Below are 26,242 nucleotides of genomic sequence, written 5' to 3'. Positions count from 1 at the left end.
AGCTATTTTTGGCATCACACAAGTTTAAATGAGCTGCAGGCAGTTAGCGATTTGTTAAGGATTCTCACTTCATTCAGAATTCAGAGACGGGAAATAAGAGCAGGATCTCCCAAATCTGTAGTAACGTCAGTTGAAGGTGCTCAGCTCTCAGCAGTCTCCGACACACATGCTCAGCTGGGCTAGACAGTCTCATGGAAGCCCAGAGAAACTGGCAATACGGCCATGTCCAGCCCAAGACTTTTGATTAGTACTCAATTACATTTCCCTACCCCAATATTGTTCGATAGTTGTACCTGGGGACAAAAACCTCATTGTGAAGATAGTTCTCAAATGTCTTGCGGAAAGCAGACTCTTCCAGCTCCTTTTGTATTTGAGAGTCTGTTTTAGGACAGGAACAACATTCTCCACTGACATCTTCGTTTTCACTTTGATTATACTTCTGAGGGTCTTCGGATTCAAAAGGAGGAGACCACGTCCTTGAGGGCAGTTTTAATCCTGTGGACAAAACAATTTTAGTATCACTCATGCTTGACATGGCAGAAGCAGATGTTTGATCCTACAAAGATCCAAAACTAGCGGACACAAGAGTCGCAGCACATTTGGGCATCCTGAGCTTTCATACCCAGGGCCGGGCAGCTTTCCCTCTCTTATGACAGGCCTTTGATTCAAAACTGTGCTATTTTTGAAATGGAGCTCAGATGCTGCTGTAGTCAAACACAGTTCTACCCCACTTCATCTCCGTTTAGGTAACACGGGGCAACAGGTAAGATTCTGGGAGTCCTCAGTGAAACTTTGTATCCTGAAAGAATTCCAAAACAGGCACAGGATGCCTTCAAAAATTAACTTGGCCACTGATCTCCAGAAGCACAGATATTTTCCCTTACTATCTCCATAGCTGTTATTAAACTTGTTACTCAGTTTAAAAGCAACAAGTGCAGAAAGGAGACCTCCAAAGGAAAAAATATCTGATTACTTTGTAAAAAAACTGTTTTTGGAGAGCTTTTGCACATAACTTGGCAGTAGCACTTGATGTATAATGTAACTGAACTGTGGGAGGACACAGCTGCATCTCAGCCTGTTTCTTGAACAATAGTCTTGAAAACAGCAAAATTAGGCATCCAGATCAGCTCCAAAGTGTGTGGAAAATCTCCAGACAATTCTGAGAAAGCTTGAAAGAAAGGCACAGAGAGAGAACCACGCACTCACCTTTTAAGCAGTAATCAAGTTCATAAAGCTCACTATCTTCCGCCTGCTGCTGCCAGAACACCAGGTAGTGCGTGATGTTTCCATTGGGCTCTGAGGGTGGCTTCCACTTCAGAATGATTTGGGATGAAGAGTTGGAAACAGATATGGGATCTAGTGGGACTGACGGAACTGCGTGGGTGGGAAAAGAGACAGAGGTCACTTCCACTGCTCTGCGAGAGCTTGACAGAACAAGGGACAACCACAGGCAAGTTCCCATTTCCATGGGAATAAACCGTGCTCCCCATAGCAGGTCCGCTGACACCCAGCAATCCAGCAGCAGGATACACCCGTGCGCACACAAGCTCTTACACGTGACCACACAAGCCTGATGGAAGAAGCGCACGTTGGCACCATCTCCCCGTGCAGGGCAGCATACGTCCTTCCATTTGTTTAGGAACACCTTCCTACCAAAGTAGAGCAGCCATGGCAGTGGACAGTTCCGTGGATATGGGACCCTCATGACTGCCAGGCAGAAGACTATTTAGGTCTATTTTTCTTTGTCACTTGCAAGGCGACATTAATTTAATGATACTGACCAGTAGCATTGGTCTGGACGTAGATGATTTCACTCTTTGCACCGTATGTTCTTCGTTCATCTGAGAAGGTGACCAGAGTTTTAACAAACACAGCATACTGCGTCCACGGCTTCAAGCCCCTCAGAAGCCAACCCGGCTGGGCCTGGGCTTTGGGCTCGTTTGACCGTGGGGGTGGGTCAACATCCACAACTGTCCAGCTATTTGACCCACAAGCGTCTTGGCCATCAAACTCCGTCACGTTTTGGTACGGACTTTAGAAAAAAAAAAAGAAAAGCCTCAAATTAACAGAATCCTAATGCAAGCTTTTAAAAACATTTCTAAAGACATCACCGAAAGCGACAACCCTTTACCCTTTGGAGAAAGTGTAACTATCTCATTGTGTGTATTCTGAAAAGGAAGCATAGGCAGCTTTGCAACCCCGTCTCCTGACGGCATCACAGACCAGGTACTGTTCCACAGATGATCCCGACAACTAAATCCAGGCTAATTATTTTCAGCTTTATGAAAATCAGCTCGGTAACCTTGATTCGAAAAGAATGTTTCCCCCCTTAAAGGGAATAAAAACCTCAACATCCCATGGAGATAGTGGGGAGATGATAAACTCCGTGGTTAGAGTACGTATGCCTAGAATAGTTGGAGCAACTAATGTTTGGATTGCTCTTAAGTGAGGAATTTTGACTGTACGCAACTCAGGTAAGTCAGGGATCTATAACGAACACTTTTATATAAGGGTAACATTGGAAACTTAAGTGTAGGAGCCAGACAATCACAGAGACTAAATAGCTATGCCTACAGCAGGTTTAATATCTGCTCTTCAATGTCAACTACCATCTGCGGAAGCCCAGCATGGCTATTGTTTTATAACCTAACGGTCGATCACTCACGCTTCTTTATAAAAAAGCATAAATCCCAGGAGATCACGGAAATCGGGAGGCCAGTACGGCTCCCACTTCAACAGGATCTTGTCATGAGATGTTCTAATGGAAGAAAATTTCAGCAATTCATTTTCACCTGTAACAAAAGAGAAGCAACGATAATTTTGTTAACGCTAAAAAATAAAGGTTTCAATTTTTAATTATCTTAGACATTTATTTTCTCCACAGATAAATATGAGAACGTTGGCATTGAGAAGAGCTGCTCATTAAAACCTTATCTTACTTCGACGCTATTCCTGCCTTAAGCCAGGGGTTGGAATAGATAACCTCCTAAGGTTCCTGCCAGCTCAAATTTTTCTATGATTTTATGAAAATGACCCTGTAGAAAAGCTGAACTAAAGTTCTAGTAAGTGGGAAATCTAAAGGCCACACATTTTAAAATTCATGATGATCTATACAGCTGAACCCAATAATACGGTTTGCATAGCTTTTGTAGCCTCTGCCTTCAAAGCGTGTGAATTCTCAGCCTTGCCCAGGGGTAGCACGGTCCCTTTGCGAACAGGAGGGAAGGACAACAAACAGTTGCAGGAGGGTGGAGTTTTGAGGCTCAAGGGACGTGTTACGATATGGTGTGTCCAAGCAGCCCAAGAAGGACAAATCGCGTAGCTCCGATTGGATTTGCCATTCCTGCAGTAGCTGTACAAGGGAGGAAGAACATTCATTTCACTGGCACCACATCCAGAACAAACAAGGGCTTTTTTTTTTTTTTTTCCTTTGGTAAACAGGATGCTGCCAATGTGAAAACTAGGCTTGAAATGTAAAAACAAACGAAAAGCCAAACGCACTGGCAACCTGTGGTTTGAGGTGGGGGGGGGGGGTGGCACAGAGAACAGCTCAGCAGAGTGGAGTTAAAGCTGGCAAGAGAAATGCAACCATCTCCTCCAGCTGCCTTTAAACAAAACTATCAGCCAGCCCGGGAGCTGCACACAACCACGTGACAGAGCTGGATTTGAACCCCAAATCGAGTTTCGTCCCCAAATGCGGGAAGAGCTTGTTAGTGTCTCACGGGAGGAGATGACCTTTACGGGCAGCTAATTCCTTGCACCTCCTTCACTCTGCCCAGGCTAGAGCTGTGATATCCCTGAGGGTGCGACTCTATGTAGTTTTTTTTTCACCGGTACTGCCAGTTTTTAGGCAGGCAATTGCTACATTCCCCTCTCCCCACTGTGCTGGCATGGCTTCATGTGTTGATATGTGGCAAACCAGATCAGGAAACTGATTCAGCTGAAAGATCTTCGTTTTTTAAGTCTGTTCACAAATAGCTACAGCAGTGTAACGACGAGGGCAGAATCAGGGAAGGGGCTATTTAAGCAGTGCTGTCACCAAATGCAGAGATGCAGTGCAGCCACAGGATGATCTAAGCTGCATTGCAAGCTGTGAAAAGAGCAAGGAACTGAAATGCAGGGAACTGAAATCATAGTTTAATTAATGCTGGGGTTTGTGGTGGCAATACCTGCTTAAGCATCTCACGTGTCAACCTGTGCGTGCTCCTGTTCCTGTGTGCATGCAAAACTTTGTGGGGCTAGGCAATAAATCAGAGCAGAGAGATGACACAAGCTAAGAACAACAAAGCTTGCTATTTTTTACCCCAGATTACTTTTACAATCTGGTTCACCATGCAGCCCTGTAAGAGTTTTACTGGCACAAACAGGGAAAGCGGATAGTGTGTGGCATAGAATGGGAACAGACAGCAGGGCTGCGGGTGCAGAAGGGATGTGCTTATGGCCGTATTGCTGCCAAAATAAGTGTCTGCAAAACTACATCTTCAGTAGCGTGACTTTAGTTAGAGCATAAAGCAACACTCTGTGTTTGCTCTTTAGTCATGCTGACACAGGCATCGTCTTATCGTTGTTCTTGAAGAAAGCTGTTAGCTTAAAAACCTCTGAGAAATACAACAAAAATTGTTGCAGAAATTTCTGACTGTTGTCATAGCAACTCCCTCACACGGCTCTAGAGATGGGTGGAAATCCTCTTTCTCTACTGTGTTTATTCTGTGTGCGTACTGTCGCCTCATGACATGGGAAAAGATTATGACTATTAATTAGGTACTCAGCAGTAACACAAAGTCCCAGCCTGGACTGAGGTTACGTTGTGCTAAACTCTTCAAAAAGACACAACAATACACTCAACCCTGAAAAACTCACAGCTGAGCACACAAAGAACAAACTTCTGAACGCCAAAGTTGGCAAGGTAGGCTCCTGGCCACATGTAGAACCCCTAAGTACTTTTACTCATGGCGTATTGACGGCGTCGCTGCACTGCACAAGCAAGCGGCAAGTCACACGTCTGGTGCTTTACCAAAAGCACAAGGACAGTCCCTGGAAAAACATCATAGGCTAGGCTGGGAGAAATAAGAGTATGAAGTTAGCAAGGCAGAGGGAAAGGAAAATGATGCAAGCCTCGCTGCATTCTGAGACTTTCTTACATGAGGCTTGATCACCATTCGTCTTCAGGGCGATGTCGTTCCTTTCCTGACGCCCCTTAGTCCCAGAGATCTCCTCCATCTTGTGGATTTCCGACAAACACAGTTTGGGATTATAATGGAAGAAGAGTTTGCCTCGTGCAATAGTGAGGTTGTGTTTACTCCAGTCCCAGAGCTGGCGAAGATTCTGGTTGTCCAAGGCATAAAATGAATAATTCCTGAAAGCAGAGAATGAAAACATGGATTGGAAGGGGATCCACTGAAAACTCTTTTTTCCTCATGCGCTAATCCAGACGCCAAAGAAAAATGAATGCAAACTATCTTCCCTGGTAGGCCACAAGCCACGGGCAGAGAAATGTTTAAAAATAACTTAGGGATTGTTTACCAATACAAATCACCCTGATAGCACGGCACTCCTTACACTTCAAAGTATTAAAATAAAGCATCTTTTGAAAGAACTCACCCAGCTTCTAGTGTTTCTCCTCTAATCAGATGTAGTTTACGAAAAAAAGAAAGAGAAACCAAGGCATAAGACCGGCGAATTTTTAGGTAACCTGAGATTTCTTCTATCAAGCCAAGATTCGCTTCTAGCTCAGCTGCTATGTTATCTATGGAAAGGAAAACATCCATTTTAGTTTTCTGGTATCACAGAGAACACCACCGATATCGGAGCCCAAACATGTTAAATAGAGCTGCTTTACATTAATTCATAAGACCTTACAAAAATCAGTTAGCAAAAAACCCCAAATAAACATCACAAGACCCTCTGCTTTGCCGTTATTTTTCTGAATCACTCTAAGATTCAGTGGTCAACGCAAAAGAGAAATGCCCCAGCTCACGGACAGTGTCATATTCACTGAGCTGACATCCAGCGCTCCCTACCCCCTTACTCATGCAGAACTTACTTCCTCCACGGATATTTATAACTAAGCTTCCATTAACAACTGTGCAGCCACGGAGCTCCTGCGCCGATGTCACTGAATCAATCGTCTTCTCCTTCCCATAGTCGCAAACCTTTGGACAGGGCCCTGCGCAGGGTGTACAGTGCAAGCTGAAAAAACAAGAGTCAGGAATGTAGATGCGATGCTTTTGCAGAATGTCATCTGGGGCGTCCCCAGCAATTCTCAAAAGCAGAGTAATCAATTCAAAGCGACAGTGTCCTGACAACGTGTGTCAGGATTCACTTGCAGTGCGCAGCACATGGCTCTTAGGAACTCCAAATAACTGCTGATAATTCTTCAAACTGCCGTTTCCATGTTTCGAACACTAATTGCTCTGTCCCTTCCTACATAACAGAAACCAGAATGAAGCGATTTTGACTATTTTGAATAGCCCATCCCCACGATGCTGCTCAGTGCTACACATACCAGGGATTTCAAGGTCAAGAACCCCAGGCCCAGTCTCCATCCCAAGATTGTTAATCCAACATGTAACTGATGAGCAGAGAGCTGGCCGTTCACCTGGGAATTCTCTGATTAAGGACTGTAAATAAAGTTACTTTAAAAAAAGGCAAGCAAGCACGCGCTTTGTGCTCTGGGGAAATACTTCTTAAATAGCAGCAAGATGATTGCTTGCCCTGGTCATAACACCACGAGAACGTGTTCCCAACTAGTTCAGAGAAATAAATGCTCTAGGAAAAGCACGGAGTAGTGTTGTGAGGTCCTACTGACAGCAGCCTGGAACAAGCACAGGAGAGAGACGATGGCTGCTGTTACACAAGCAGCATATCCACTTTGGGGGCTGCTAAGCAAAAAAAAAAAGCCAAAAGCAAAACAGGAGACGGAATTAAAAGACCTGTTAGAGTGAATTCCCTGAAATTATGATGGCAGGAGCAAGTATATACGAGCACAAAGCTACCAATATTCACAGGAAATCTGACTCATCACAATATATAATGTTATTGTGAGACAAACAACAAAGTTTTCAGTGATAAACAGCTCAGCAACATAAATTATTTAATTCCTTTGTTGAAAAACCCTGGGAATAGACAGAATGGCTGTTCCCTGCTTTGATTCATGCCACGCTTGTTTGTTACATTGTCCATTTATGTCTGGCACAGCTTGAACCTGCTCAATGAAAGTAATTACAGGGATGAGGGACAGATATTGTAAGAATGACCCACTCAAAATACACTATGCTCTTTTCATTAGACACAACTTTTCCCTATTCTGCTTAACAGCAAGGCTTTCTAGTCTGAGATCTGCTTTGGAGGGGAAGGGAAGCAGGGCTACTAAAGCCTCTCCATGGCCCATCTCCCTCGTCCCACTCGATTACAGAAAGACCCTTCTAACTTGAGGATGCTCTTCCTTGTCCTCTCTCTCCATCTCCCTCTCCCGCTTTTTCCAAACTTGAGAGGAAACAAGGGAAGCCATGGGAAGAATAAACTACTGGCACGTGGTAGACCTGTCTGCTTTTAACGGCTTGAATTAGCAAGGTATTAGTTTGCAAATCATATTAAAGTAGACCAGGTAATTGTCACAGACACTCCCAACGCTGGAAACTTTTCTCGGTCTTGACACAGAACACAAACCCTCTGTCCAAGCGAGAGAAAAGCACAGCACTAAAACTACAGCACGGTTTCTTTACCTGCAGACGCTTGTACTTACTTGCTGGAATTCATGATGTACCCTGACGGGCATTCATGAACACACTCATTATTGTGGATAACGTGACACCCCGACTCCCTGGCATTTTTGCATTTGTTGTGCAGTTCCTGGCAGAAGCTGAAGGTCACACAACGCCACCCCTCGAAGCGATAGTAACCGGGCGGGCAAGTGTCCACGCATTTGCCTTCAAGGTAGAAGTTGCGGCAAGCCACGCATTTTTCAGGGTTGTTCGGCTCCGTGCAGTCCCCAAGACATTCGCTGTGACAGCACTGACCATCAGAGGTGCAGCCTTGGGACTTGCAGGCAGGTGGACAAACTGCGAAGAGAAAAGATAAAAAGGCAACTGAGTATCACAGGACAACCCGATGACGTATGATCGTGAAAGGCTTACGAGCAACGACACTTCATCCTGCTTGGCTTGGCAACTTGCTTTTCAAAGAGGCATCCACGAAGCACAGACGACTGCCTCATCTCCACTTTTCAGTGTAAATTCCAAATTTTAATAACATTTTTGAAGAGCGTTACCATTCACCCTCACAATTCAGTAATGCTCATCTTCAAAAAGAGAAAACCAAGTTTTCCTCTTCTCTCGGTCCAGTACCATGAGGCTCCCAGGAGCGCTTTGGTGACTCCAACATTATTTCTGAAGCCCAGAAGTGATGAGACTCTACAGCAAGAGTTTCCCAGCCTGGGATAGCCAGTTTCAGCCAGAAGATTCTAGTTTCTTAGTTTAAGAAACTAAGTTTCCCACAGCAATGCTGCAAATAATGCACGTCCAACAATACTTTTACATAACCCTTCAGTTTTATCAGGATTTGCTTCCAATCTATCAACCTGTTACCAAGTTTCCCTGGAGGAAGCCTGCTGCCCTGGCACCCCATACAAGCTCTTTGGTGACTCTCCCAGGGAGTCCAAGGAGAAGGGCACCCACGAGTGTTACTGCTTGAGGTTTTTATGGTTTACTTTTTAATTACCCATTACTTAGCACCTCACAATGCTTTTAATGAGTGGTTTGGGCTTTGAAATAGAAACCAAGCAACAGCATAGCTCAGAGCAAACACCATGACTAACGCTGAGCAAGGGGCTGGAGGGGAGGCTGAGCAAACCCAGAGAAGCTCTGAAGGACAGTCCTGCCCCTCTGCCGCTCAGCACCTTCACACTCAGTCTTAACGAGTCAACCGAGGCTGAACCAATTAAATCCAGCTGCTTAATCCAAAACATGCCACACTTCAGGTCAGAAAAAGATATAATAAAGCTGAAATCACCGCTACAAGAGCAAGCACCAAAGCCAAGTACGGCTTTGACGCAGCCATTTAAACAGCAGGAGGAAGAACTTTAGATGAGGGACAGGGGACCTGGGCCTGGATTTATCCTCATGGTGACATACAGCCTTTGGGCTACAGCTGTGAATTGCCAAGACGCAGATCAAGACATCAACCTTCTTCTCACCAAACGGGAGAGTTTTGCCTGAGGGCACATCTGAATGGCTTCTGATCTCCTGCCCAAGCGCCCTCGGTGAAGAAGACAGAGATAAGTCCTCCTGTGATCTGCGCTGGCCAGACCAAATAACTTCACACTGAATTAACACCATCTGCCTCAAAATTTCCCAAGCTTTCTGTCCAATATTCAGTGTTGAAGCAGGAGGGGCTTTATTTGGGGAGGTCCCAGACACACCGATGTTCAGGGGCTAAAATGTTATTTTTAATTTCTGGCTAATGTGTGTGAGCGTGGTCTAGTTTTATTCAACTAAATGAGCAGCATGTAGTATCCATAGCAGAGCATGCTAGCGATGTTCTGATGATCAAATCCCCAGCTGTGGTTAAGGAAGAAAATCCTCTTCCGCTGCGCTCTGCCCCATGTTAAAGGATTGCGGAATTAAGTGTGTTAAAGTGGTTAATGCCATTCTTGGAGTAAGCAGCGGTAGCTGCAGTAGATGGGATAGTAAAGATGAACAACCTCTGGTTTGTTCCAGCCCGATAAATCCTTTGAAGAAATATGAAACGGATAAGGTTGAAATTCTATCACAAGGTCAATTTAATCTCAAATATCTTACTGCTTTCCATGTCAGTCATTTACTGCAGGTATTTTCTCTGTGCATCCCTCAAGATTCACCCATGAACAAGAAACACAGGAGTGTATTTCAAATTCATTTTCTTTTATGCTGACCAACTTTTTGCCATTTTCTAGCAATAGGTCTTATTTTGTGAACCTGTCCCAAATAGTAGCTGATTGAAATGCAACAGCCAAATAGAAGCAACTTGCAAGTGATACCTTGTATTAGACTAAATATAAAATGAGAAGCTTGTTTTAAAAGCATGGTTATACATTCTTTACCAGGCCACAGATGGCGCACAGTCTAGCAACAGATGTCACGGCTGCAGTTTATTAGAAATATTGGCAACAGAAAAACACAAGACAGAAAATTCCAGAATTTAGTCCACAACTATCAAACTTACTAATTCCAGTCTAAAATAATCAAGGTTTGGGGGTGGTGGGGTGGGGGGCGTGGAAGCCTGGGCTATTTCTCACGCACCTCCCCATGTTCCTAAGTGAGCACTGACACACCGATGTCTTGCAAGGACTGCTACGCTTGCTCGTACCAGCGCTCGCTGCAGCACACACCTCCCTGAAGTGGGGTTAGCGTCCGGCTGGGAAGTAAACCGCTACGGCAAACGCATGCAGGAATGGTTTGTGCAAGCTGGAGGGTGAGCGCTGGCAGCGCAAGTCACAGCGTTCATCAGCGGCGCTCCCTGCAAAAGGGTATCCTCCCGGGTCTGTTTCACGTGTAAGAACTACAAAGTTTAAAATATTCAAGAGACAACATTTGTTTCTCAAGGAGTCAGTGGAGCAGACAGGTAATTTGGAAGAGTTGGCCCTCATGCAAAACACCCAGTGACACATGGCACCTATTTAACATTATGCCACACAATATATATTTTTTTTTTTAATTTGTTATGGAAACTAATCTTCAAAGTCCTACGCTTATTTACACATTTTGAACTCAGCTGCAAATATTCACAGGGCAGAAACTGTTTAAATTCTCAACTCTAAAGGTTTTCAGAAGATACAATTAAGCTATTTTTCAACTGTTCTTAACGTTTCTCTTTTTCCTGTTCTACGAGCTTTTGATGTCTAAAAGACAGCTTGAAGAAAGCAAAGCTGCCAAGGCAACATCTTTTTTTCCATTAAGCACTCAAGACCAGAAATTGTCAATTGCTATTTTGTGCAAACCTTCATTACACAAGATCCTGACTAGATGTCATCTTGACGTTATCAAAGTATGCATGCTAGAAAGCACCTGAAAGTCATGAAGAAACCTCTCCAGCATACCTTCACTACCCCTTCTTATAACTATTACTACAGCATCCAGGTTATGTGACTCCAGATGGGTCAGATGGGTTTTTTTGTTTGTTTTTTTTTGCTGCCATGTTACGCTTTCACTGCAGGACAACACTGAATAGGTTTGTGCTGACCAAGTGCACCTCATTACCCCTTCGTCATCGAGGTTTGCAGACTCCGATAATTGTCACTGGCCCACGTAGATTCTCCTCTTCGCAATGAGATCACACTTTTGGGAGCTGTGGCATGGTCCAGTACAAACCGAGGCGGCACAGGGTATGCTTAGATGTAGCATCTACGCAGCCCCAGCCTCTGGTTAATGCTGTGGGACTTTTGGACAATGCAGTGCCTCCCTCTCAGCATAGGGAAAAAAAGTCAACTCTCTTCATTCCTCACAGAAGAGGAGAAAGTCAAAAGGGAACTTCATAAATCCTAGTTAGAGACAAGGGAGCAGCTATTTGGGGGTAGGGGCAGAAGCCACTACACCGTACCATAGAAGCTGCTGCAGGAAAAAGTGCTTCAGCACCGGCACTAGAGCAAAGCTGTTCATCACAGCCACGAAACCTCTTCATCAGATCTTTAAGAAAGGGACTTTTAAAATCCCTGTCCCAAAGATGAGAAACAGAATAACGCTTAACTAATCTGCCCTGGATGGGGGAGAAACAGAGCAGACACATGAGGTGCAAACCTGTTGTTCCAGGGGTGAATAAATATTTAACTAGCTAGCTAGAGTGGCTCCAAAGACTTCGGAAACAATGCATTTTACAAACCTTTCTGATTATAGATTCAAACTGACATTTCTTCATGCTGCTGAGGCCCAGATGGGGGGGACAAAAGGCAGCAGAGTCAGCGCAAAGGAATTTCTACCTCTGTGGATTGCTCCCATCGTTTCACCACTTCCCTGTGCTTCAGGTAGAAACAAAACACTCTGATACTGTAAACATATTCTCGAGCCAACACAGGTAACCAGGAGATCCATATTTAACAGGCAAGTCAATTAAGCATTAAGCTGTTCAGCTAATAAACACAGTTTGTCTGAATATTGAAGCATGATTAAAAACATTTGTGTTAGGTCTTGTTTCTTGCTTTCTGCTAACAAAACAATAGCAGTGAATTGTCAGAAAAAGAGGGGGGAAAAAAAAAAGATAAAAATCACTCAGGGTAAGTTTTGCTGTTTCTCTGGGATCCTCTGCCACTGGATGGGTTTAAATAGCAATGTCCTGGGTGAGCTGAATTGAGTATTCAAACGGATGGTGGTTCGGGTATGGTAAGAAACACACAGCTCATTAAGAAGAAATTCTAAACCACATGTATGAAAGTCAAGATGCTGCATATATACTGTACGGGGACAGATGTTCCCACATGGTTTTGGGTCTGATTTGTCATGAATCGACATGATCTTTCTACCATGCAATAACAAGCCCCATCCATGTGAATGTGGGTCAGCAGAAGCAGCCCGGGCCACTGTGGGTCCTCTCGGCTGGCCGGGACCACCAGCCGTGTCCCATGCAAGCCACTCCTCTTGCCCACCGGACGAGCCAGCGGCGAGGAGCAAACTTGCCTTGCACCGTCAGGGCCTTTTTCATGAATTACACAAGCTGTATTTTGATTACAGACAAGGCAATTAGGAGGCTCCAGATCCAGCAAAGTCCAGGACAGAAAACAACTGCGGCAGGAGAACCGCCCTCAACCTCAGCCAATGCATTTGCTGCCTGCACAGGGAGGCATCCAACCGCTCTGCTATCTGCACAAGGCAAACACGCCTTAACCCCTTGCCAGCCACCCAAAACAGGGCTCCCCAAACAAGCCCTCGCCTCCCACCGCTTGCATGGGAGTCCATGCCACTCGCTGCCCACGCCGCCGCAAAACTCACTAGGCTAATGCAATTTAACCGGCTATTGCAGGGTTCTTCTCATGGCGAGCGTTTTAACTCGCAAGGCGTATTTATAACCAGGAGAAAAACGTAGGAGGAAGCCAGTAAGAACCCAGCATTGACACAGCTTAAAATGGCTTGTTTTGGCCGTGATACGTATCGCTCAATGCCAGAGCTTAGGTTAGTGTAATGTTATATGACGTGCACACGCGTACAATTCAAAGCCCACAGAAACAGTATCGGAGAGCTCTGCATTTCTCTGTGTTTTTTTCTCTTACTGTAAATGGCTGCAGTATCTGTCATATAAATTTATCCATGAATAGTCATGCGCGCGCACACACACACATAATCATACTTGAGTTACAGTTGCAGCGGGAACTGTAATTTAATTTCCTAACTGTATAGTCACGATAACGACCTCTGTAGAAATGGGTTCTTGCGGTTCTAAACAAAAACAAAACCAACAAGGAAAAAAAAGGAAACCCAAGGACTAATTGCCCATGGCAGTAACTCCTCCGAGTATGTGTTGCAAGCATGTGATCTTAATTTAGCTCTACAGAGTTTGTGCTTGTTTCCTGAATTTCTGCAAGTGCTGAGCAGCATCGCTTCCAGTGAAATCCATATGAATCTAACCTCCTTATAAAATTATGTATTAAATCATTTATACGTACATAGCATTTTGTATTTGACCACTTTTCCTCAAGATTAACTCATTCTCTTCCTGTCAAGAAGACTCCAAATTCAGTAAGTTGTTAAGTAGTGTTTGTTGCAGAGTTCTATAACATAATTTTTATCTGTAAAACAATTTAACTTTTTTTTTACTCATGATCATCTGTTTTCTTGTGAGCATTTATTTGATCTGAACACGTCGAGATGACACCTAATCCGAGTGCATTAGTGTATCATAAGGTTAAAGAGAATTACTAAAAATTAAATAAAACTGTGTCCAGCGGAGACCAGGTATAATCTAAAACTCCACAGCAGAGTGGGTTGACAGAGAGCTGCTGCAAGAAAAACAGCGTGCTGCCAACCCCTCTGCACTGTGGCTTATGTCCTTCAATTATTTCTTCATGTCACCGAGACCAGGGAGGCAGAAACCTAAACCCCAAACCCCACCAGCGGCAGTCCTTAGGCTGCAGGGGCAAACTGCTCCCGGGGCATTACGATGGCAGTAGCGTGCCTGGGAAGAACATGGTTATAGAGGTCCGCCGGACTGTAAAGAGCACAAGGACTTTCGAGCTCCTTGGTGACTAACAGCAGTACCTCTCCCACATCCCCCCAAATCTACAAAATAAGCGGAGAAACTAGAACAGAACAGAAAATAAGAGTTTAACACGCTTCTGCAAAAAGACTGCCAGCAACGCCTGACACTGGCCGTAGTCGTCAAGCGAAATTCAGGAAATATCACAATACGTTCAAGCAAACTTTGTGTCACTTATTCACGGTGCTCAACTGCTCTAACAACATTCATCCCTCCCTTTTCCCCAACGCCAAAGATGTCCAAGTAACAACCCTCCCAAAACGCATCGACTCAAATGCCGATATCCCCACAGAGGATTTCAGTTCTTAGCACCAACACAGGAAGGAGCAAGTGCCAAATAAATTCAAAGTCTTACAATCAGCACTAAAATTAAAGCGTTATTTATAAAGTAAGATATTACAGTACATAATGCCACGACCCCACTGAACTGTGAGTTGGGAACGTTAGGAGGTCCGTATTTACACGGATAAAATTAACTGCAGGTGCCTCCCTTCCCATAGACAGTGACTTCCAAAGACAACACGCCATTACTAGAACGTAAAGGAAACTCTTCCCATTGACATTTCTCAAGGACAATGTTACAACTCTTATCTCATCTATCAGCAAGGATAAGAAAAAACGTGTTTCACCTCCCAACCCTTTCACAAGTTATGTGCTCGTTTGGAGCTACGGGGAATGTCTCAAATATTCCAAAACTGGATCGGTGCCATTTGCAAACCCCGTGTATTCGGCTGCTTCCCGCAAGGCATCCTCCCAGCCCAGGACAGCTGCCACAGCTAAAACCAACCAGATGCTGGTACTGTTGCGCGGACCTGTTAGGATCAGCAAACGTGAGTTTAGAAGAGATAAAAGGGTTTGGAGTTGTGTGCCACCTTGCCCAGTCACGATAATGGAGGATGTGGAGGTCTGTGAAAGAAGTTGTTGAATGGAGATAGGGGGAAAAGGTTGAGCTCTGTTGTTGATAGAGGAAAAGAGCGGATAAAGGGAGATCTCTCTAGAAACACAGACTCTTCCATGCCAGCCTTCTGCTGTGTAGACCGTGGAGTAATCTATTATCGTCTGTGCTACAACTACCCGTGGAGTTTTTCTCTGGAAATAGAGAAATTTACTCATACGTGAATTATGCCAAGGAATATAGAAAACTTATTAAGAGGAACTCATACATATATGCATACATAAGTATACACATGCATACTTTTATTTATACAATATACAAAAATATATTTCTATATAAGTCATCGTACTATGATGAAGCCTGGAGGAAGTCATCAACTGCAATGGATCCACAATGCCTTTGGTCACTCACTTTTTATCTTCTTAAGAGGTTATAAATTTTGCAAATGAGCTTCTCCAGCTACCAGACCGAGGACACAACGCAGTACCTGTGCCCAGGGGCACAAAGCCCCGCGTAACTTCAGATTCAGTGGCTCAGCTCCGTGGCTGGAGTTAGTAAGACAGTCCAACTATCATCTCTTATTTTCGGGGACAGGATATTCTTGGGCTACAAACCTCAGCTGTGAAAGCGCCTCACCTTTTCTCAATAAACTTTCAGGACAGGTTCTCATTCCACAGATCTTCTAGACCTTTCTGTTTTTCTCCCTTGAAGGTTTCCACTCCTGCTCTCCTTTGTCACCCCAACTATTTACACGGAGAAGTGGATGCCTCCCACTCGGGTATACCTAATATTGCCCAGACAGAATAAAGATCAAAGAAACATTTTCCTTTCATGCATTTTAAGCAGTGCACGTGGTGTTTACACCATGGCAGTAGTCCCTTATGAACTGAAGTTACGGAGCAAAATAACTCTCTGGTGAGAGCTAGAGGACAAAGTTGGGAAAAAAAAAAAAAATTACAACTCAAGACTAGGTCTGTTTTCATTCTCCTAGTACCTTTCAATCAAGCTGACTCCCCAAGCAGGTAAAAACAACTTGCAGAAATCTGGCTCAACTGTTGGCAATCGAGCTCAAAATATCAAAACACGGAGTTCGATTTGAAAACACAGCAGCACTGTTAAAGGCGGAACAAGTGTCACAAAGTGCATACGAGGAGAGCAACGAGAAGTTGTAAATACTTTACCTAGTGTCTACAACTCTGCTGTTGTGCCATTCTCTGGCAAGCAGATCAAGCCTGCTCCTTGTACCGTGTATTCAAAATTGCATGGGAGCTTAGTGCAGCATAAGGGATCAGAAATAACCACCAACCTCTGCTTGCTTGCTTGTTTTTCTTTAATATGCAAGCCCCAAAAGTGACATTACGTCTTCAGGCAAAACCTGGAGTCCCCAGCCAGTTATCACTAACTATAATGCCCCCATGCAAATCAATACTAATTCGAAGGTTTTGCTACTGTCAGTCTCTTCGATGGCTTATAATTGAAGACGATTAAGAAGCCACCACACCCCACTCCTGTCCCTCAGGTACCTGAGGACTGGCAGGCCAGAAGTCTCCGAGCTTCAGTCCTTTTGATGGTAATTTGCTAAAGAGCCACTAAGTGAAATCTGTCTCCCTATAAAAAGGGACAGAAATGTTCAGTGTACCTAACCTCTAGTGAACATGGAGATTTGTAAGGAGTAGATAATTTTAAAGCAGTTTGGACATCAGCCACCTCATATTGTACTTGATTCTGTACATCAGAACAGAGGATTTGTAATTTAGACCAAGACCAGAATCTTTACAGTTAATTTGGGGAATTTTTCTGTAAAGCTTTGCTCAATGTTTTACTCGCAGCTATGAGGGTGCTGTTTTGTTGTTATGGTTTGTTAAATTTCAATCCTTATTACAACCTAAGGATTTGTTTTTATCATTCAACGGTTGACACGTCACTTGGGAGCCTCATGAAAGCTCCACGTTAATATTTTACTATATATTACTCTTTCCGACGTAGAGCACCTCGCAAACATCCCTGTTCACTTTAACCTACTCCTGTCAAACCTGCTCACTCACATTGCGATCCCAGAAGACCCAAGAGAATCACGGTGAAGTGGTCCAGGCAGCCACGGATGTCCTAAAAATAAGTGTAATTGCGTGTAAAGTCTCTATCCATACTGTATTTTGATCTCCACTCTTTGAACCAGCAGGACGTGAACCACCCCCCTCTAAAGCCAGGTGACTGTATCAGCGCAGTGCTGGGGACAAGCTTCTCATCAGGCCAATTCATTTCTGAGTGATCGGCAGCACGGACTGAGCAGAATAAGAAGTCAGCAGCTTAGTGCTGAACGAGAGATGCTGCTGCTTCAGGACAAGCCATAAAAGAGACGTACGGAAGTTTGTACCTGCCATACTGAGAAACAGAGACAAATGGAGATATGCAGAAGTGCTTCAATGTACAGTGATGGTCTAAAAACAAGGTCCCATCTAATTTTTCCAAACGTAGGTCTAACGTAAGCTATTACTTTTACCTACAAACCCTGTCCTGAAAATGAGGAGTGATATGGTCAAAGCATGAGGCGAAACGTATAACCTTTGCTTTCTGCGAAGATAAGAGAGGGATAAGATTGCTTTTCTCAAGGCCACAGAGAAGGATGTTGTAGTAAACAAGGCACGAAAGAATGAAAGCTAAGTTGACACATTTAGCTATGTGGGGATAAGGAAGATTGCATTTTAGATATTATGTGAAAAGATGTGTAAAATGCAACCCAGACACACAAAATAGGAGCAAATCTACACCAAAAAGGACATACGGTTTGCAGCAAATAGGAAAGTGGAGCTGTCTGTAACCGAGAAAGGTAATGAAATGGGCGGAAGTGTAAGATTAACCACAAGGAGATTAAGCTGATAACTAATGATCTACACAGAAATGTCAGACAGAGGTTAAGATTTTAATCTGGACAGATTTCACGGCATAGTCATGAATCGTAAACATAGATACTGAAGGTGAATTTGTGTTTGTGGATGAAGATACTGAAAAGAAGCCAGAGAGAAAGAAGGAACATAACTTGTTCCAGATCCCCCCTTCCCACCTCACCTCCCAGAGAAGATGAGGAGAGAGAAAGGTAAAGTATCACCTGAAGGCCAGTTGTGCAAAGAAATATTTAGAGGATGAATTTTCCCGTGAAGCAAAGCTAACTAGCTCTACCACCAGATTTTTATTTTTTTTTTTTCTTAAGTTACTAGGATGCACAAACTGTTTTAGTGCATGGTCATTTAGCATGCTGCCCCAATCCATGCTAGACATGGAACGGCTGCGGTGGGAATCTGATCACAATGCCAGTCTCTGTCCCACTGCAGCCACTCCAAGGGTAAAGGCTTTCGCTCTGTGCCAAGAGAGGCTGACTACAGGAGACAGCAGCAGAGGGAAGGCGACTCTGGGTCTCGAGCAGCCTCCCTAAGCAGGCAGCGCCCTTGGAAGAAGTGCTGCTGGTCAGCTGCCTGCTCCCCAACATAACCTGAGGCTAGCAGCAGGCAACCTGGCAGGAATCAAAACAGAGCAGTTATACCCCACGCGAGCAGGCAACGCACGAAAGGATTCACCAAAGGGCTAACGCGTACATCCTTCTGTTACCAGATTTATTTCCCACATAGATATATCCAAAACTAAATATTGTAAAGCACGTCTTCCAGTAATTTAATAGGTGTCATGTCTTTCCCCGAAACCACAATAATTTTTTTCAAAATCATATTTGAACTGTGGAAAGGAGAAGTGTATGCAGTATCTCATTACTAGGCATACTAGTATCAAATGCATAGATTATATACACCCATATAATATTCTCTCAACCACTCTAGTCATTTTGGCCTCATCAGCTCACGCCCACTAATTTATAGACCCTTCTCTCTTTGCCCTAAAGCAGTAAGTATGCTCTCCACAGTTTATTTCTAGGTATAAGAATTTACTTAGCAGTACTGAAATAGATACTGTTTGCTTGCAGTCCCAGAGCCAAGCAGTTGAGACCTCTCTATGAAATGTATTTTTATTTACTACTTGCCCTTGTCATCTCCAGAATACCAGCAAGGCCCGTTTTCAAGTAATTCAATGTATAATAATATGTGGCCCCACACAAACTATCCAACTCAGCTCTATCCAGATACATATCTGCTTAAAGGCTTCTCATTACAAACATACTGATCCCTATAGTTTTGATCTATAGGATGTGTGCTGTGCCACATCATTCTGCTTCTCTAATCAAAGTGCCAAATAAGAAATGATAAAAATGACCAAAAGCCACACAAATACAACCCTAAGGAAAAACAAATGGCTATAGATTAGTACAAAAACCATTAACTCTGTTGCACAAGCCACCCTTAGCGGCTGTGAATCTATTTCTCCTTGTAAATTATGCAAGAGAAAGTTGTCATCTGAAGGAATTTAATCCCAAACTAGTTGTGCCATCCCAACAAGGAGAGGCCAGCAATGAGGCAACCAAATCTTCTGAAGTTACATTAAACTCAGGGGAGAGCTTAGATTCTCAATCTTTCTTCCACAATAGTTAATGGCTCCAACTGCCAATTGTCAGAATCGTGAAAATTCTGTTTTATTTCATGCCTCTGCCGTGGTAAGCTCTTAAAATAAAACTGACTGCTGCTGAAGTCACTTTGTTTAATAATAAGGAAGTACAGTAGTAGCAAAAGTCTCATTATCCACCCGTTAAACTACGCTCGGCCATCAAGAGAAACAGGATCTGCTTACATAACACAAACCGTGCAGGCGTGTGCCACGATTGCTAAAAAGCTTCAGCTTCGTGGATGTTTATCAGCACGAGAGTCAAGATACGGCCTAATCACCAGTTACCATCAGCATTATCCATTTCAGAGCAATTAAGCCTATTCAGAGCTGGTCTAATTGATACCATAGCCTGAGCCCCGACACCTGCCGATCCCTAAATGGGGTAATTACCGCAGAGGGACAGGACACGGGACACCTATGGAAATAATCTTACAAATGATAGAGTCCTCTGCAAAATAATTACACAAACTAGCCTCATCTAGACAGAAAAAGAGATGGGACTCTCCTCTACAAGAAACCTGAAGCCGTATCAGTTTCCCCAGGGACAAAGAGTCTTTTTCTTAAGCAAACCGTAGAGGTTTCAAACCCCAGCGCAGAGCTGCTGTTTTTGAAAGCAGCCTTCAACTGGAAGGGAGCCGAAGGAGTTTTCGAGACGCTGCCCAGTCCATCCACCTGTCCGAGGCCAGATCAAATACTTTACCTAAGACATTTCTGACAGTTGTTTGCCTAAACCCATCTTAAATTCTGCCTCGAAGCACTTCCTGCATTCAATAAACTGCAGATGGCGAAGTCTAGCTCGTCAGCAGGTCGCTCTGATCAGCTCCACGTTACAGACAAGCACCGCGGCACAGAGGGGGGCACAGAACCACCCAAGAGGCCGACGGCAGCACCAAGAAGAGATCGGTGGTATCAAAGTCCACACCCAGCGCCCGATCCTCTGCAAAATACTTCGTACGAAGTGAAACTTTTGACAGTTTATTGCTGAGTCCTGCTCAGTCTCCTTCAGTATCAAAGCAAGGCTCATATTTGAAACCGTGCCACTTCAAATTAGGCTTTGGGTGGATGGATGTATTACCGCAATGGATAGTCACCAGCAAATGTGAGCACCGAGAGACCTAAAGCGTGTTTGAAAAACACAATCTGGAGTTCTTTTTGTTATCACAGATTAGAGCATGTGGAAAAACAACACGCTCTTCCCCGGTGCTGATCAACAAGAACCATCATGCAGCAACTCCTCATTTTGCCAACAGAGCCATGCAAAACACGAGGACGCTTTTCTTATCACACCCACTAAATTCACACGCTGTACAGGCTCAAAGTGAACATTTTATATTCCCCAGAACAAAACCTGACGCTTGATGCAGATACCTAGTTCTAATAGACTTGCAGACCAGTTTTGTGGACTAGAAACTTGGTACCTAAGCACTGAAAGAGCAGCCAAACGCTATACAAATTATTTAAGTGGCCCTAGAGATAAGGTTATTGGAGTGTGGAAGAGAAGCCTAAGGAAATGGTAATCTACACATCATATTTCTTCTGCTAATTTAATAATTGTAGAAACCTGACGATGAGGTGAGAAGTTGTTTCAGATAAAGCACCAGTTTCCACATAACTGCTTTTTTATTAAGTCTCCAGGTAAGACTGCTGCTGCGCATTACGCTCTCCGCTCTGCCAGAAACACAGAGCGTGCAGAGATTCCCCGAGCCTAAAATCCACAGAATTGAAGGAACAGAGAACCAGTTTATTGAGCTTTAAAGGCTTCCTTTCAAATACAGTTTTAAAACAAAAGCCTTATTCCTTTAAGCCGTGTTAAGGTTCCACTGGGCAAGACTTTCAGACAGTCAGACATCACACTGAGGAGCTCCACTTCCTCTCTGGCTTTTGGGAGCTTTTGAGGGGTACTTACAAGGGAACTCTTGGACTCATTCATCCCGAACTGAAGCTGTGTAAACACATCCAGCGCGATCAGCCTTACTTCAGAAAGATGACATTCAGAAAAGACTGAAGACCAGAAAAAACAAGTCCTATTTGTTTTATTACATCATTGCTGCTGTGTTTTCACTACCCATAGAATTGGTTTGTCTTTGCAGAAAAGACGAGAAAAATATTTGTCCGACACTCAAATTTTAATGAATATTGCTCATGAAGTATTAAAATCCCTGCAGAGTCATTATGCAACACGGATGCCTAATGAAGTTTAAAATGGTAACAGAAAAATGCTTAGTTACCCCGTGATGTCTGCTGACTTGCACATGCCTTATTCCTAGGAAACCCAATACACCGGTAGAGCTTCCTGCATCATTCCTAAGATTTTCTAATCGTGTCTTTAACAGCGCAGCAGGGTTCAAGCCCACCTTCAAGTGCAAGCATTCTTTATGTACTTTCTCAGTCATAAAAAGTTGCCGATATGACAGTTTTATCGGATGTCTGAAGTTTCTGGATGAGAGATTGCCAGATGCTCAGTTCAGTGCAATAGCTGGGACTTGATTTTTTTGCTGCAGGTTGCTTAGTAAAATCTCAGTTACTATTTTCAGATATTTCAGAACAAACAACTCGGAAGCTAACTGCATCTCACTCATTATCGAAAGCAAAGCTGTCAAGTTCAGCAGCTTTCCCACAGACACCAAATAATCCTTCCCTTGAACACACAGTATCGGACTTGGCCCTCTTCGCATCAGTAGGGGAAAAAAATATCAGCCAGCGTATGGGCAACCCCATGTCACATCATGCAAACTGCCTTGCAGTTTTGCCACACAGGAACGTTGCATCTCAGCACCGAACTCTTTCCCCTTGGCAGGAAAGGCTCATTTGTTCCTGCATCTCTGAAACACTGCATAACGCCCAACCTCTCCCTCACCGTACGCATGGCTCCTGTGACTGCTGCCCCTGCCCACAGATATTAAAGCCTTACATTGCAATAACGCTGTGTGCTGTTAATATAATTAAACCCCCACAGCTGCAAAACCAGAGAAGATACCAAAAATTGAGTTGGAAATTATGGCTACACAACGCCAAGCCATGCCTGTTCCCCTGCCCTATAAACCTTCCCTTGCTTACAATCCTACAGTCCAGCAGGCTTTATTTTGATTAACAAATTGAGACCAACATCCTCCCTCCCTGCCCCAGACAACTTTTTAAGAAGCACCGAATGAGGAATCGTGCTTAGGGGTCAGGCTAAAGGGAACTGAGAGGAGCACAAAGAACCAGAAAGCAACCTTAGACATTACCGCTGCTCAGTCTGCAGCGGTCAGATCTCTGACAAGTTTGCTACCTGAGTTGCCTTAACTCTCTGCATTGACTTAAAAAACATCAGTCTTTCCCTGTAACTTGAGCTCAGGCTCAGCTCATTGTGTCAGGGCCCCGAAATTCCAGCGTGGCCACATACCAGCAGCAGCAGCAATTCTGTAGGAGTCCCAAGTGACCAGCAATAAGATGTGTACATCTCCAGAAGCCTTCACATTGCACAGAAAACAAAAGATTGGAGGAGTTCTATGAACAGATTAATGAAATTCCCCTTCCCCAACTAAAAAGACCTTGCAAATTTTACAGTCTTCATCGGACCAATCTTGCTAAATACCTGTCACCCTCATTATGCTTGCATATGAACAAGGGTGATAATACTTAACAGATCAACTGTCCGACACCTGCCAGTGCTTCAGCGACGACAGTGTGGGAGCTGATGTCTGCAAAAGCTGAAACTGCCTGATTTACAATTACAGTAGAGCAGTATTTCTTGACATCCTTGAAAAAGGGCACCTCTAAGCTGATACACAAGAGTAAAGTCACGTTTATTTTTCTGGAGCGCGCTGAAGTGATGTCAGTGAAACCACGTACACCCCTAATTCTTTAAAAATATGTAGAAGAAAATTAATCCCAGCATTCTGCTGAATGCTATTCTAACCAGACTTTCTCTCCAACTCTTTTGTGGGATTTCCTTCAAAACATCTTCTTCCTCAGAGCCTACAACCTCTCAAGGTGCTTGAGAGGCAGCCTCTGGTCAGGTAAATAAGAAAGCGCATTCTCAAATTAAAGAATTCATACTGAGGGCACTGAGCTAGAAGCTCCTTGCTTGTACAGAGCATCCTCTTGCCCTGCCCATGTCCATCTCTTCGATAGCAATTCTGACCCTATTTTGAAGAAGACTTTTTGGACATGAGCAGGTACCAAGTGCCCTGCCCTGTTTTTTCAGTTCATTTAAATACAGATTCACAAGGAAGCCAGACTCAAATGAAAACATTATACTCACTTAGCCAACATTTAAGCACTACACAGAGCCAAAGTTAATTCTCTGTTTGTTTTAAATGTCACAAGCCAAAATAAAAGCACCACTGACGACTCTCAAACAATGTCAGCCCAGCCAGCACAGTGCCGCCCAGTACCCTCATCTAAAAAAAAAATCTAGATAAAGATGATGAACGCACACAGTTGTAATCTACAGTATTTCAGTGACCACGCCGCAGCGCGCTGGTCTGTACACTTACGCAATGCCAGCCGCAAACTTTGGATCAAAGCAGCAACTGAAATAACTACAGGCACGTACCAAGCAGCTCAGCCCGCTGCCAGACAATCCCAGCCAGAACCCCCACAACTTCCCGCTACCCAACGTGGTTTTTTTTTTTTTTCAGCTAACCAACAGCCCTAATTAAGAAGCATAAACATCCCAGCAAGTTCATTCACATCCCTCCAATAGGAACTTGCACACAATTATAGGATATAATTGGGAAGCATGATCATTGAACTTTTAACCAGCCATTGTTACAAACTGAGAGAAGGGTTAGTGTTGCTTCCCCCAGGACACAGCTGGTTATTCACCAGCTCTGTAATTAATCAAAAGGTCCTGAAATCCTCAACCTTTCAGCTACAAACAATCTTTGCACTGGGCACACCTGGGGGTTTTTTGACCTTTTTTGTGTTTCACACAATTGGTTCACAATCCTTTCAAAGTCTTTTACAAGAAGGATTCCCAGTTCCTTCATCACAAAATGAAAGAATGCTATACCATCATACACGCCTTAAATTTATTTTGCTCTGTCTGCCTACATCTGAGAAGGAGCATCAAAACTGCATCTGATTTAGAATACTTTTACAATTAATTAAAATTTTTAAGATTTAAAATAGAGAATCATTGTTCTGCCTTCATTAAGGGGGGTGAAGGGAGGAAAACACACAGGATATATCAACTGGCCAGTTCCTTATCTTCACTTAGGGCACCAAAAGCACCCGCAACATTCAGCAGGATTTGCTCTGAATGACACAAGTCTCCTCCTCCCCGAGCAAACACATCACGCCAGGTGAACCATTTGCAGCTCTCCCATTCATGCGTTACTAACACAAGTTAACTCTGTTGCTCAGTATTTTTATTTATTTATTTATTTTACATTCTGTGACTTCCTGCTTCTACATCCATGCCCAGACAACAGGATTTTCCAACACGTGTCTGCCAAGCGTAGTTAGCCTTCTATATTTTGTCTAACAAAGGGTAGTGCAGGTTCTCTCGTTTAAGCAAACAAGGTAACCTGGAACTGTTCTTGAAGCGGGGAAAAATAAGTATTCTACCTGAAGTACCCTTGGCACACCACCCTTGGAAATCACAAGCAGTCGACGTCACCACTGAAGATCGAACAGAGATCTTAAAACATCTTCCAGTAATGTTAGTGCTGAACCACTGCATGTGAAGTGTTAAACTCCTCTCAGCCCCCTCAACAGCCCCAACACTGAATTAAATAACGTGTTTTGGGGAAGGGGCTAAGGATGAAAGAATTAAAATGGCAACTCAGACCAAACAAGATGAAAACTTTTCCAATTTTCACCACATCAGCAGCAAAATACCTCATTCTCCTTTTTAACTAATCAAAACCCTTTGCCTTGACAAGACCTCTGTACAGAAATTAAGATATCTTAACTTTGGGAAGAATTCTCTATATTTACTGCTTATTAACTGTTAGATGAGCTAGGAATTAGTTCTTGTTCAAATGCTCTAAAGATGGAACGGATCAGACAGTGGCTTCTGTCTAAAGCGCTGGTCAGGAATTGGGGCGGGGGAAGAAAATCTTCAAGCCCCCTGCATTTAAGTAAAGGTGCAGCAGTGAAGAAGCCGAAGAAACATAAATGTGGTGAGACCATGGGAGCTGCACGCGTGGGGATTTCTCAGCAAGTTCAAACTGTAAGTATCGAAATCCTACAGTCTCGTGTCACCCCAGGTCGGTGGAGAAAAGCTTAACTAGATGCTTCTTCACAGCCCCAAGTTTTGCTTGGTGTTTTTAAAGTAAGTAGTATACTCTTAAGTAGCCGTTTGTATGGAGTGATTGTTTTCACCCCTTCTCCCCCAATTCTGGGCTGTATCACACCACCAAGCACCATAAATCTCTTAACTACTCTTAATAAGCTAAAGTGAATTAGTTTAGGATGTCTAGCTGTTTGCAAGCATCACAATAGCCCCAACCACGAGCACTACATGCACTCAATAAAGCTGGCGCTTGGCAAGGTTCAGAACAGACGCCCCAGCGAGATTATCGGGTGTCAACTTCCATCTGGCATTTGTCAGAGCTAGGGGGGGGGGGGGGGGGAAAGGCAGTTCTTATCAGA

General features: G+C 43.8%; 1 protein-coding gene across 2 annotated transcripts in view; it reads right to left on the bottom strand.

Annotated features, from left to right (window-relative positions):
* INSR (insulin receptor) overlaps window positions 1–26,242 on the bottom strand; it is a 57,144-nt gene that overhangs the window by 17,597 nt on the left and 13,305 nt on the right. For both annotated transcript variants that reach the window (XR_012997108.1, XM_076359445.1), the window contains exons 3-10: window positions 7,745–8,060; window positions 6,044–6,189; window positions 5,602–5,746; window positions 5,142–5,356; window positions 2,666–2,792; window positions 1,782–2,032; window positions 1,207–1,374; window positions 294–495 (exon numbers count right to left, since the gene is read on the bottom strand). Coding sequence is in view for 1 of the 2 variants with exons in the window: in XM_076359445.1 (XP_076215560.1) it covers window positions 294–495; window positions 1,207–1,374; window positions 1,782–2,032; window positions 2,666–2,792; window positions 5,142–5,356; window positions 5,602–5,746; window positions 6,044–6,189; window positions 7,745–8,060 (1,570 nt within the window). In the remaining variant the exon portion in view is untranslated. The remainder of the gene's footprint in view (window positions 1–293; window positions 496–1,206; window positions 1,375–1,781; window positions 2,033–2,665; window positions 2,793–5,141; window positions 5,357–5,601; window positions 5,747–6,043; window positions 6,190–7,744; window positions 8,061–26,242) is intronic.

This window comes from Aptenodytes patagonicus, chromosome 25, assembly GCF_965638725.1.
Source record: "Aptenodytes patagonicus chromosome 25, bAptPat1.pri.cur, whole genome shotgun sequence".
Taxonomy (NCBI): domain Eukaryota; kingdom Metazoa; phylum Chordata; class Aves; order Sphenisciformes; family Spheniscidae; genus Aptenodytes; species Aptenodytes patagonicus.
This window is presented reverse-complemented; position numbering and strand designations above follow the sequence as displayed.